Genomic DNA, 15,439 nt, shown 5'->3' on the forward strand with positions numbered 1-15,439 from the left:
CCAAATTATCTTTTTTTTGCGCTTGTTATCTATTTATCTGAAATATTGATAAATAATCATAAATTTAACTTTTAGAGAATTATTCACGCGTACCTATCTAAAAGACGTTCTAAAGACGTTATAACGACATTATTTTTACTTTTTAAGATGTTTTAATCTTGTCTGGGTTATTATTGTTTTGTGCTATAGGACTTGTAAATCAATGCGAAGTAATGCGGCATAATGCGAATACGACGTAATACGAAGTAATGCGTAAGTAATCCCAGAAAAAAATGTACATGTATTGCGACAGTGAGACACCCCTCGGATCGGCGCTAATATCAACATTTACCAAAATATTTAATTATTTTAATAATAATAGATTACAATTTATTACAAGTTGCGAGATAATATTTTTATCAAGAGAATAGTAACAAATCATTGAAGATATGTTTTTTAGAGCCTTACCGAATATCTCGCAAGTGGCATAACATATAACTTCTGATTAAGACAGATAGTTAAATCTTGACACTTCAAAATAATATTTGTACGCGTGTTCGCTTTATTGAAGAACTTTGTATTTAAACTCAATCTGCTCGCAGTATACGAAGGTAAATAGATAACAGAAACATCCAGCCGGTATCAAAGACGGAATTCACAGATTAATTTGACTGGACAAAAAGAGCTTCGAATGATAAGTTGCCTGCCATAACGATCGCATTCATAGTACAGCGTTCTCGTGTTAATCAAATCTATAGCGGAATTCCTCACGGATCGCATTTCCGATGTAGAGCCATTTTGAACAAGGAAAACGTTATGTATGATATTTTTATATATACTTTTATATTTATATTATATATATATTTTATATTTATATTATATGTATATATATACACACACGTATAGGGAGTGTCTAAAAAAATCACCGGATGTTCTTTTAATAACAGATTCTCTAGCTAATTTAGAGATGATTTTTCCTCAGCGAGAATATCGATAATTTCCGATATAAGCAATTAAAAAGAAAATAGATTTTCGTAAACCAAACTTTTTGTGAAATTAGAAAATAAACACAACTACATTCTTGAGTTACTTTCAGGTAGAATTTACTTTAATAGATTTTTAATTTAAGACTTATCGTTAGTTACAAAAATATATAAGGGCAAAAACCGGAAATTTGAAAAAATTGATGACCTCCCCTTTGACATTATCGCTGAGGAAAAATCGTCTCCGAATCGGCCAGAGAATCTGTTATTAAAAAGACATCTAGTGGGTTGGCACACTCTATATATACACATGCATACATACATACATGCATATATATGTGCTTTGTGTGTATTGATGGTAGAAAATGCAGCTATATACGCGAAAAATATCAAGCGCAGAAAGAAAATTGAATTCACTAAATATCAAAGTAACAAGTTACGGCAAAAAAAGTTGGCTCTTTTATAGTTCTCTTATTTTTACTTTATAAAAATTGGCTCTACGCGAAAATGAATTTCCAATTATAAATATTCTAATTAAAAAATATAATTATAATTAATTTATATTGTGATAATAATTATAATAATATTTATGATCACGATTATGCAAAATATGTTTCATATCATTCAATATTTTAATTTTTTTTTCATGATATGAATGTATCGAACGATGATAATTCAGTTACTATAGCAATCATTTTTTGCGTACTTCAAGGTGGCTAAAGGAGATTATTATTAAATATAATCAAAAATGATTCACTACCAAACTTATCATACATTGTTGCGCCATTAACTACCGCTATTAATTTGACTGCTATCAAGAAACAATGCTAGAATCTTATGTAAGTAATGCACTTTTATAATTTTATTTTACTTTTTTAACTAAATAATATCGAATAAAAGCTTTTTTTCGTAAATAATGCACGCTTAATTAAACTGCATAAAATCGATGTCACCTTTAAAATAATTAATCATACGTCTTATTAAGGTGTCAAATCTTGTAAAAAAATTCCCTAAAATTTCCCTAATCTTCCAGATATTTTTGTTTAAAATTCGAGAAATTAGACAAATTAGAGAATGTTTAAATGTTCTAAAATAAAAACTTTTTAAAATAAGTGTTTTTATTGTGTGTATTTTATAATGCTTTTCTTTCATACAAAAAAAAAATAAATTTTAAATATTAGATTTGATAATGTATACTGAAAAGGATTAAATGTGTGTGTGTGTATATGTATATGTGGCTTTCATAAGATACACATTTTTTACTTGCATATCACTTTAATTCTTCTTACATTAAAAATTAATATAAAGAATGTGTACAGCATATTCAGTATTTTACTAATTGTAAGACATAAAATATATAAACAGAAAAAAATATTATATATAAATACATTTATAATATATTTTAAACACATATAATTCACAACTTGGCAAATCGGTGGATTGTCGACTACTTGCAATGTAAGAGCAAAATTAACAGAGAATTTTTGAAAAAATTCTGTATTCCAAACAAATTACATAATAATCCCCTGATTAAAAAAAAGAAGTCCCTAACAAAGAGAGAGGGAATTCCAGGTTTTTCAGAAAGATAGTGCAGTCATTGAGAACCACTGTTTAGTAAAATATATGTAATATGTGCATTACACAGGCGACCTAGACGCAGTTACGCAACGATCTTACTTTTAAACAGTCGATCGCGCGACCCATTTGCTATACCAGTAGCGTGCAATTACATAACAATTGTAGCATGCCGCTATAGGTTGTAGCAACGTAGTTGAGCAACAAATTGGAATAGTAGACATTATTAGCCTTCTAATGATAAGAGCAGTCTTTACGCCAGCTGCGTCTGTTCGTACGAATTGGCTCGCTCTGCAAAAATTCGAGGAATATCCTAAAACGTATAGGTATATAAATATTGTGAGATAATATATATTATTTTTGCAATTGTAAACGAATTGTTTCTTATCTCGTCTCTCGTTATCGAAATAAACATACAATGCAATAACCTGATGCAATATCTTGATTAGAGATGTAAATAAAAAAAAAAAAAGCTTTGTTATTTTTTTTTTTTTTTTCAGATGTTTAATATCTTTATATCTTGATTACAGCAAATTGATTTTTCATTATTTTTAGCTTTTTAGATGATAGATTTGAATTAACCATTATTATTTTCAATGTAACTCGCATTCCAATTGGCTATATAATTATATGTAATTATTATTTTTAATTAATAAAAATTTTTGTTATGCAATTGTCTAATTGAAAATTATCCGAATCATGTCGAATTTGGTGTCATTTGCCGCAGAAGTCTCATTAATCCATTAAAATTACTTCCGAAAAAGAATTAATTAAAAATATAAGAACTTTATTTTTTTTATTATGTTAGCAAAAAAAAATAATATTATATTTAAAAAAATAATGAAAAAAGAACAAAATTTTCTTTTTTTCAACTATTAGAAAAAAAAACCGGTTTTTTACATTTTTAGTCCTGACATTAACGCACCATTACGATATTTGCATCACGAGAATTTCGAAATTATGTTCGTAGATAATGTTTAGAGAAGGTGAGAGAGAGAAAGAGGAAGGCTATCATAATAATTTTTAATAACATACCTAACATATTTTTGAATATGTATTAATTTAAAATTTAAAAGCATTATATAAAGATATATAATTCCCTTTCTTTTCTTTTTTTTTACGTTATTTTGCCAAGTCATTCTGTTTTATAATCCACAATACATAAAATATTTCTTGTGCGAATATCGGTGGACGATCCCGCATTAATTTCATGCTTGTAAAGCTATGAAATAGTTTTTGACCGACTACACGATCTCGCGATATCTCGCGAATCTCCGGCGCATGAAATGCATCTGTTAACAATATTTGCACTTCTACATTATTATTATTATATAGTCACGAAGCGCAAGCGCTTACTTTTAATTATCATTTTAATCATCTTATTGTTAGCGAAAGAGAAAAACCTAGAAATCTAAAATCTTAAAATCGATGAATAAAAAATATTTAAATTGATTAACAAATAAAACTTCGCACAAAGTCTTAAATTCGTGCGAATAAAATTATACTATCGAATATTCTCGATATTTAGATCAATATTTTTGTTCTCGTTATAATCATGTATATGTTGAGTGAACTAACGCTACTTATTCACAGCGGTTGGTCTTCCACTGTTTTTATGAAAGACCAACGCGGTTACTGGATAAGAAAAGAACGGCACGTGCCAACGCGGTGACACGACGCGCTTCGGGTGGCCGCTTGTACACGTGCTCCTATTTATTCTGGAGTAATCTTTTCGCATGTACATACGCACAATCCGTTATAGCTCTAGCGTGAATAATATACATGCGAAAATCACGATAACTATCTATATGTATATCTCATATATAAATTTTTACATATACAGGGTGTCCCAAAGTACCCTTGACAACGCTCGTGAGCAGGTAGAGCACAGTAAACTGAACAGAAAAGTCCTGTACCATTTTTTTCTATAACGCTTAATAAAGGAGTTATTATTGAGTAAAGTATGATCAATCAGCGCAGACTTTTAGCTGGACGCACGTCAGTGAGCCGCCCGTCTGTTAGTGTATGTCGCCGTAGCGACGGAGCGCTCACGCACACTACCAGGCGCGCGGCTAAAGGTCGACGCTGATTGGCCAGACTTTACTCAATAATAACTCCTTTATTAATCGTTATAGAAGAAAATGGTACAGGACTTTTCTGTTCAGTTTACTGTGCTCTATCTACTCACGAGCGTTGTCAAGTTTGCTTTGGGACACCCTGTATAGATACATAGAAATAAATCAATTTAATTTCAGTCGCTATAATCGAGCTACATAATTATCTTAATATTTGGAATATTTTTACATCGACTCGATAGTATGGTACGAAAAAAAGTCATCATGCTGACACAGTGAATTGCCTTCGCTAGCAAATAAAGTGCGAAATTCCAGAAGCAAATATCAGATAGAAAATACGAGCGAAATGCGAGTTTCGACAGCTCGAATTCATGCACACACTTCCGCTTTATTTCGCGTCTGGCTCTTTCATCATCCATAATTCAAGATATATGCATTGTTCCGTTTTCAATAATCCGCAAAAATGATGTTTGAAAAAGAACATATTGCAATGCGTGTAGCACTCCATAGAGTGTTTTTATTACAAGTGGTCAAGTGATAATCGTAGATCATTAAAAGTCAATCTTAATAAAAATTTAATCAAAGATTATGAAATAATTATGAAGATATTAGAGACTAAAATAAAACTTCAAGAGTTTATTAATTAAATCGAGTTATTTAATAAATTGACAATCATATATTAATATTAAATGTATGTTATCATTATTTATATCATATATTTTTTCATTACATAATTTTAAAAAATAGATTTTAATTTAAAAAATTTTTAATCTTGATTATTAAAAAATTGGACGCTAAACGTTAAAAAAATATAAACATGCGATAGCCGTTCTCGTCTCATCGAAGATGATATCAACACCGAAAAAACTGGACATCCTGCATACTCATAAAATTTTCCATTGTCCAGTATGCATCATGCTTATCTTTTTTTGCATAGTCAATTAAAAGCGCCATAAATGTTTTCGTTTATTTATTTATTTATAAAAATAATTTTCTATGTATACACTTTAATCTTCTGATTCAGTATTTGAATACGCATCTCGTGTGATCGTGCTTACGGCGATGTAAAAAAGTATATGCTCGAATGCACAAGGATAAGAATCATCCTGTCAAGAACAACAGCGAAAGGGTGACGGGTAATTCGTTGGAAAAACACTGCTGAGTACATGTCGTTCTTTCACACTTTGTCTTTACAGCCAACCGAGTTTGAAGAAAAAAATGAAATCTCAAAGAAGGATACCATTCTAAAATTGCGCTTATTACAATACTTCGTCGTAATGTACATGATTTGTTAATCGTGATTATATCTATTAATGTTTTTTATTTTATTATTAATATTACTTATTTTATTATATTTTATAATTTTTATAAAATATAAATTTTGTAATTTATAATTTATAATTTTTTATTTTATTATTTTATTATTAATTTTATTTATTAATTTTGAAATTACAGCAGAATGTTTTATTATTTCAAAATAATTACATTTCTTAACATCGAGAGTTTCGAATATTTGCAAAAGATACAATTTTTATAATAAAAAGCAAAAAATAATTAATCGGGAAAAAATTGGATTAAGAAAAGGAAAACAAGAACATAAATAAAGAAACTATATTTAAGATAAAATATCACGTGTGAGAAATAAATAGCATGAAAACAAGCATAAGTGAAATTAATGGATATTAAATATTAAGCGTGACAAATGTACAATATACATATCAATAAGTACGTACAAAGCTGTAAAAAAATAGTTACAAATCGTTTAATCCTTTCCAAGAAGTATTTTTCGCGCGTAAAAAGAAAAAGTGATCTCTGTCTGCAAACAACATGTCGTATTATATTTGATCGACTTTAAAGTGTGATGATTCATCACGCCATGGGGGTGACACGCTTTTGAAATGGCCCTTATACAATATATCGTTCGCATACAATTTTACCATGCAGGATGTAGGAAGGGGTTGCCTCTCGCACACCAGTAATGCGATCAATAAGATAATTGAAGACTTTCTCGACATGATCGAGGCGGAAAAGAACAATTCCGCTATCTCGCTCGTAGTAACGTAAGGTCATTATTTTTAAGATGCAGCCTTCATCTTCGTTCTCGCAATTTTATTATACATATCTGCATAAACACAATGAAAAAAAAAATACCTTTATGTCTTAACATTAGATATATCAGTATATAGCCAAGACCTGAATGAAAACCTATTAAAGTCAATTCAAAATTAAAAATAAAAAAATAGTTTCACCTATTTGCAATTTTAGAGCTTGATTCGCGAAAAACGGAAATTATAACTGCGAAACCGATAATTTATCGCTGAGTTTACTACATCCTGTATATGTCGATATTCCAATACAACCTGATTAAATGTTTTCGTGCATACCATAGGAAACTCGCTTGTCCGAGATTAACGCGGGACTCGATAAACCGGTATGACAAAGGGTGCGCTACCTTTAAAAAGGATTCTAAAAATTTCATATAAAATCTGTAACACCTATTCATTAGTAAGAAAATTATATTAAAAATGGAGATGTTGATTCACTATTATGCTAGCAATCCCACATTTCCGAAAAACACAACGAATATCTTACACATCACAATTAATTCGGGAAATATTTTAAGATCAAGAACATTATAGCAATTAATTGCGTTAGGACCAGTTGTTCCAACTTCTTGGTAGATTTATCCGTCAATTACCCATTAGATAAATCAATAATTGTCAATAATTGTTGTTTTATCTATTGGTAAAATTTATCTATGGGTTAAATTGTTATTACCAAAAGGTAATTTTACTCTGTATTCCAATAACCGTATTAAGGTCTCTATTTATATTGATATTTATCTAATGGGTGATTGACGGGTAAATCTACCAAGAAGTTGGAACAACCGGCCCTTAATGTATTTTACTCTTGTAGGCAAGCTAGCACCGTCACCTTCGGCTTGTTTTTCTAAGTTAAAAAATGAGCAATAAATTCCTAAATAGTTTATTTTTAGAGAGCAATTAATTCAAGAATCAATTTTATAACAAGCTGGTATTATTATCTTTTTATTTTTAATGATCTTACTTTTATATCTTCATAATATGTCATGTTGATATGTCTATAAAATGTGTCTTAATATTTTCAAAATCTGTTTGCAGTACTTTTGAGCACTTAATTAACAACAAATTCTAGTATAATTGTCTTTTGGTTTACGATTCGCTGTAAATGTTTTTTGGAAGTGGATGTGCCAACATAAAGGCAAGTTAATCTTTAATATTATTTTTTTACTAGAAAGCTAATAGAAAGCTAGAAGCTGTAAATTCGCACTTAGAACAATAAATTAGCAGCAAATTGACACTTAATTACAAAATATATCCGAATCTGATTTTTCATGTGTAGTGGGGGTAGAAAATGAATATAGGTAATTATGACTTATAATACATACCTGTACAACTACATTTTATATACGTATATATAAATAATATATATAATATATGTAATTATGATTAAAAACGTTTTATATTCTTTAAAAAGACTGCATAATCATAATATAAAAAAGTTTAATTAAATTATCATTATTTTTATTTTTTAAAAATCTCGTCGATTAATGCTAAAGTCATTAAATAGGTAACGTTTATTGACCTTGCATTGACAATCACATTCAATTTTGTGGAATTCATCATTATAAAATCGTTTCATTGATAATAACAGTCCTATCACAAAGAAATCTGCTATCGGTCGTTAATGGATTAAAATTCCATTAAAAATAGATCACTAAATATACATTTATTATTATGTCACTTAAAAATTCAACAACAGCTTATTTCCCGATTCAGACAGTAAAAAGTTGTTATCGTGTAATTGTAGAGTCAGGTCGTCTTTCGAAAACGATCGAAATCGCAGTGGTGAGAGAAGAAAATGCTTTCGGAAATAGCAGTTCACAAGCAGATTACAAGCGCTCGCACCGATCAACCGTGAAAAGTCTATCACAAAGAATAGAATACAATAGAGTAACAACGAGATTCTCCAATTGTATTTGCAAAAATTGTAGCAAACATATTTGATTTCTCTTATTCATCTCCACACGAGATAAAATATAATTAAAAAAATCGCCAGATTTGTTGATGATAACACAAAAGACAAATATCGCCGAAAAACGAAGCTACGATTAGAGAATGTTTACATACAGAGATTGGCTGTCTCTCCTGCCGCCCTTCTTCCTCCATCCCAATTTACTTTATAATGTATAAAATATAGATTTGGACTTCTAAATTATAAGTAACACTTGTTATCTCTGATTTGTGTGAAGATAAATTTAAATTTGAGGAATTTGTTTAATAACACAATTTGAATTATTATAATAATAACTAATTTATATTATTCGTAATAATGTATAATTTACATTATTTAACTAATTTAATTTTAAATTTAAATTTCAAATTTAAGTTTGATTAATTAAATAAAGCTATCTGTGTTAATGAAAAAAAAAGTATGCATAAATTTTTTATAACAATATGGATATTTCGACACAATAAAAATTGTAGCGCTGTTTGAAACGAATACAATGATATATGATTTAATATAAATATTTTACATATTATACGAGTTTTATGAGCTTAAAATATCGTGGGCGACGTCTACCTTTTCATTTTCGGCCCTGCGATATGGCCAACTGATCATTTGATCTTATGATCAAATGATGACACACGTTAATCTCTAACATACAAGTCAGAAGTGAGTACAATATTATTTAAATTTCTTAATTACAGAAATTGTTGCTAATAATTTTCGAATTTTTATATTAGGCTTATAATATCGTAGAACTATTATTTATTAATCACTGTATAACTGAAAGGAACTATTTATTATATATTCATTGTATAATTTTTTGTTATCTCATTTTCAATAAGCCTTGTTGTTTCTTTTATCGATATCGCTATCTATGTTTACAATTGCCCCAACAGTGTTCAAAAAAAATATTATTAAATCGACAAAGTATGTACGCTACATCTCCGCGCGCAGGTCATATATTATCAGTGAGTAATAATATTTAATCTATATATCATAAAATTTTGTTCAACTGCATTGTCCAAAGATGCATAAACGAAAAATAATACATTGATAAAACTTCTACAAATTGCTGCGTCACATCGCACATAAACGAACATTAAATGTATAATATATTTGTTCGTTTAATTAATGGTCCGATTAATTTTATTGTAATTCAATGTAATTATTTAATTTAATAAAATCAAAATTTTTTAAAGAAACTAAAATTTTTAAATATATTCGGCCCTGCGATATGGCCAACTGATCATTTGATCTTATGATCAAATGATGACACACGTTAATCTCTAACATACAAGTCAGAAGTGAGAGATCGGCATATTCCACGTCGCTAATTAACCTAACGCGAAATATGATTCAGCTCAAAAGGACGTTCTCGATTGCAGCTCTGATTCACAGGTGCGCAGAAGGCGCGGACCAGCACCTGTGATTGACAGGGCGGCGACAACCGGCGCGGCTTCTACAGGGTTGCGTTCGAAAATTTACTTCTTGGAACAGAATAGCGTTCAATTGACTAATAAGAACGAAAGAAACAAAAATTTCTTTTATTCTGATTGGTCAACCAAACGCTATTCTACTCCAAGGATTGGGAACGCAATCTAGAGAGTAGATAGGTTTCCACATTGATAAAACCGGCGATCGATAAGAGACCTCGTGCGGTAGCTAAGACCGCAGAAAACAGAGGAAAATGCGTTATCACTCTGGCGCAAGATCCGAGAAGCGCAAATTTTTCACGAGGATACAAGATACAACAATATACTCACCGCTTGAAATTGCTCCAATAGCTCCTGCCGGTCGTCGATCGCAGTGGCCATGTTTGTCCGAATATATAATCCTTCCGCCTTTCCTTTCTCCGCGACAGCGACCTCGGTCGATGCTTCTCTGTCACTCTTTCACGCCCGCCTGGTCTCTCTCTCTCTCTCTCTCTCTCTCTCTCTCTCTTTTTCTCTCTCACTTCCTCTTTCGAACCGTTTGTCCCTTTCGAGCGCCGGCGATTCGCGTATATGCTCTGTACACACCGTGACACAATGCGGCTCGCAACGTGCGACGGTACTCTCGATGATCACAATCAGCGATTTTCTTATTCGATGTCGTCGTGCAAACACGAACGCACGATACCTGATACTGACTAGAAACGACTTAGTTGCGAGTTGCGATGCGCGTTTCGGAAAAAACGTTTTTGGGATTCTGCGATCTCAGCCAGCTGAAGTTAAGCGCGCGACAACATCCCACCCGTTCGGAGTCGCAGCGAACACTGGCTGCTGACACTGGCGTCTGGCGTAGGTAGTAGGTAGTAGGTAGATAGGAATAGGAATAAGGAATACGGAGAGAAGCATACACACACAGCGCGCGCCAGCGGCCCGACCGTCACCGAGAACGCACGAGTCTTTCCGAATCGCCCAGCGTCAGTTTGACTGGATTGACATATGTCGGTCCCCGAATTTTCGTTCCATACACACAAATGGTACACTAAATTTCATTTAATAAATACACTTAAAAATGAAATTAGTTGTTGAATTATTATTATCTAATTTAATTATTACTTATCTGTATTCTATATTACGTACATATATAATATTATATAATATTATATAACAGAGCTTCTCTAAATTATAGGGGGGTCTTTTAATAACAGATTCTTTGAATTTGGAAATAATTTTTCCTTAGCGAAAATGTCGAGGAATTAATCATTTTTGAGTTATAAGCGATCGTGAAAAAGAAGAGTTTTTCACGAATTAAATTTTTTGCAGAGAATACGAAAAAGAGAGGGAGAGGGGGATAGGGGAAAAAGAAGGTAAGAGGGAGATGGGAGAGAAGGAGAATAGAGAGATAGAGATAGATAGATAGAAAAAGAGAGAGAGAGAATTAATAAATTAACAAAACTACATTTTTTTAGTTAGTTTCAGGTGGAGTTTACTTTAATAAAGGGAACTTTTTAGTTCAAGATTTAGCTACAAAAATACACACATAATGAAAAAAATTGAAAACTTGCAAAATATTATGATACCTTTCCTCAACATTTTCGTCGCGGAAAAATTGTCTCCAAATTGGCCAGAAAATTTGTTAATTAAAGAAAATATCTGATGGTTCCAGAACATTTTGTATATAGGATTATTTAAAAATTATATATACTGAGGTAAAATTAGATTAAAAACAAAATTTCGCATTGTCGCGTATTTATCTACATATTTATAATCCTCTAATTTTACCTCAGGAGGATTTTAACTCACTCTCTTTTCTTAATTCCATGTTCTACAATTTTTATTTTATAATACTTTTTGATAAATTTTTTTCAAAACGAAGCAAAAACGAGCAAATCTCTAAAGGACTTTCTGTCTTAGTTTTTTGGTCCCCTACACGCTCCTAAAGTTTTGACATTTAAATTGGGGCACCCTGTATATTATGCCGGATTATTAAATAATTTGCATTAAAAAGACACTTGATAACGCGTTTTCAGAACGTGTCGTCGTATTAAACTAAAAATTTGTCTCGAGCACTTTCCTGTTTCCTCGCCCCTCTTTATTGACATTCTATCTCTCCCATCCGTTACATGAATACACTTCCACGGACATCGACCTCTTTTAAATAATGAGAGAGAGATAAACTGAATTCCTTCTGAATTTCCTAAAGATGTCAACTCCCGTAATTATTTTTCAAGTTTTTTTCAAAAAACGCTCACACAAGAGTATTAGAGTAATAATATAAAAATATAAAATAGCTTTAACACACAAGAGTGTAGAAGCGCAGAAGAAATAAAAACGTAGCATAAAAAGAATTTATTAAAAAAAGACAAAATGGTCGCGTTACATCTAGAAAACATATATTTTTCTAATATAAATTGTAGTTGACAAAACTTTAAGAAAAGATATCTTTTGATAGTTGTAAATTTTATAATGATTAAATAATAATGAATAAATAATGAGAAAATATTACAAAAGAGAAACATTAACAGATATTTAGAAAATGAGAAAGAGAGAAAGAGTGAGAGAGGGGGGTGGTGTGTGTTAAATTGAGACGTCTAAATATATAAAAAAATAAAGCAAAATGAAAAGTTTCAGAAATGTTTCAGACAAATATTGTAGGGTTGTTGTAAATTTTCAAAGGGGACATGCTATTGGTTTGACCTTCGGGTGGAGTGTCAAAGGTAAATGAAGATCAACTTCTTTTTTTAAATAGGACCCTAATTTTTTAAACACCTAGTTTGTAGCCCTTCTCGTGACGAATTCAATGACCATACACTCAAGGTTATTCGAGATCAAATATAGAGTTTATAAATATTTCCATCTTCTGAAAATTTTTTCTTAACTCAATAAAAATGAAGAACGTGATGGAACATTATAATCTTTTCATTTTAACCAAGTAAAGTGTTCTTACTTAAATAATACACAAAAACGAAATAACTAGTGTACACTTTTGTGCTACATTATTTGATTCTCAGCGAGCGACTGAATGACTTTTATGTCATTGACTAAAAAATGCGCGTTATGTTATTGCGTACAATAATATTATTGTGTGCAACGCGCGTCTTCTATTTAACAATATAAGTCATGCTATCTATGTTGCACGCTGAGAATCAAGTGTATTGTAGAATGGAAATGTACACTAGTCATTTCGTTCATGTGTATCCCGAGAGAAATGTGTTCCATCACGTTCTTCATATTATTAAGTTGAAAAAATTTTTGAAAAAATTTTCAAAAGATAGAAATTATATTAATAAATTCTACTTGGGTCATTTGACCTGGAGTGCGAGTCATTGAATTCGTCACGAGAAGGACTACAAACATAGGTGTTTAAAAAATTAGGGACATTAAAAAAAAAAGTTGATCTTTATTTTACTCCACCCGAAGATCAAACCAATAGCACCACCGTATGTCCCCTTTGAAACTTTACAACTTTTGTCTGATACATTTCTTTTCATTTTGCTTTATTTTTTATATATTTAGGTGTCCCAATTTAAATGCCTCACTCTGTATATAAAATACTTTCAAGAATTAGATATACATATATAATAGTTTCTTTTACGTTAATTGATTTATTGATAGATACATCTAATATATACAACAAGAAATAAATTACTTTCTTATCGAAAGGATCGAATTCACAAATAAAGTCCTATTGTGAAGTGATATACTTATCTTTATCACTATTTCTATTAAATTAGAATCTTCGATTGAAAATTGTAGAACTGTTTCATTTTATACACAATATATACTTCGATATTAAATAAATTACCCATTGGTTGAATTTCAGATTAATTTTACAGTAAAATTACAAAGATCTAAAACATATTCACGCGATAGAGTATTAGAATCACAATATTCGCTATTATTGTAATGTTCACTTAACAAAGACATTGCAGATAATAATAATCTGTACTTAAAAAAAAACATGACAAAAATGCTAACAATAAGTATAAAATCTATTTAATAAACCAATAATAAGCCAATTCCTGAAAATATCTCTTCTTTCAAAAATTTCTAGCGCACGGATCACATATTTCCGTCTAAAAATATAACATCTACCGATTAGAAAACAATTTTGTTATATTTTTGTTTCCTCATAGAGGAAGCTTTGTTTTCGTGACAAAATTTTTTTTGAATTTTTAATGCCAATATGTTCAGAATGTTTGAAAACGTCGAAAAATCATATTTTTAAGAAATGTATGTATGTATGTATGTATGTATGTATGTATGTATGTGTGTATGTACGCGATTTGTTGTGCAACCGCTAACTTCCGCAATTTTTGAGATATCTATTTAAATTTTTTTACATGGATAGAATATTATTAAAAAATGGTTGGTGTTGAATTTGGTAAGAATCGGTGAAAAGGTTCATTTTTTATAAAATTTTGAATTTTTGGAAAATGCTTGTATACGTTGTAACTTTCACAAATTTTGAGATATCGGATTAAATTTTTTTACATAAATAGAGTATCATTAAAGGATGTTTGGTATTAAATTTAGTGAGGATCAGTGATTGCTTCTTTATCTTTTTATTTCGTTCACAAAGCTTCCTTTATGAGAAAGCAAAAATTGAAAAATTCGCATGCTTAAAGGAACTTAAACTTTGTGAGATAAAATGATGAGAAAGCAATGTGCAAGTTTCTAATTTGCACAATTTAGCTTGTTATGTACATGTATATGACAAGTTAACTTACAAAACTAGCGTTCAAAAAAACATAACAGTTCACGTTGTCATGAATCAGTTGATTGATTAAATAATCTCGAGCAATTTTCGCTAATTTAATACGTGTTTGCGCACACTACATATAATTGCCCGTCAGTATTGATCGAATTACACATGAAAAATGATGCTACAATTAAAAAAAAATCGATGCATATAACAGTATGCCGAAAACGTATAGGCACTTGCTTTAGGTATGTAACGAGTGATTATATAGTAATACGGATTAATACAATATAGTGTACAATAATACAGATATAATACAAATATAGTACGAATATTTCATGATAAAGATGTATAAGTTTTTCGGTAGTTCTGTTTATAGTAATGTTTGTTTTTATATGTATATTCAACGCAAGGATATACTAATACTAATACCATATATTGTTAAACACAAAACATTTTTATATTAAAACATAAGTAACACAAATATACATAAGTTATATGAAAGAGTAATAAAAACTAAAATATAAAAAAATCGAAACTTAAAGATTAATGCGTTGGCGTTTTAAAAAATATGTACTATCCATTAGAAATATATACACTACGATTTATCTGCATTATATTCTCAGCACAATAATCAAAATTATCGAT

The 15,439-nt window shown here is 30.2% G+C and overlaps 1 protein-coding gene across 1 annotated transcript in view; it reads right to left on the reverse strand.

The window, feature by feature from the left end:
• The window catches only part of LOC115241400 (plastin-2), a 66,668-nt gene extending 55,722 nt beyond the window's left edge, over positions 1-10,946 (reverse strand). Inside the window, exon 1 of the mRNA XM_029817145.1 lies at positions 10,426-10,946. Coding sequence (XP_029673005.1) covers positions 10,426-10,476 — 51 coding nt within the window. The 5' untranslated portion in view covers positions 10,477-10,946. The remainder of the gene's footprint in view (positions 1-10,425) is intronic.
• Between the last annotated feature and the right edge of the window lie 4,493 nt (positions 10,947-15,439).

Source organism: Formica exsecta, unplaced genomic scaffold (genome assembly GCF_003651465.1).
Source record: "Formica exsecta isolate Colony F162 unplaced genomic scaffold, ASM365146v1 scaffold482, whole genome shotgun sequence".
Lineage (NCBI taxonomy): Eukaryota > Metazoa > Arthropoda > Insecta > Hymenoptera > Formicidae > Formica > Formica exsecta.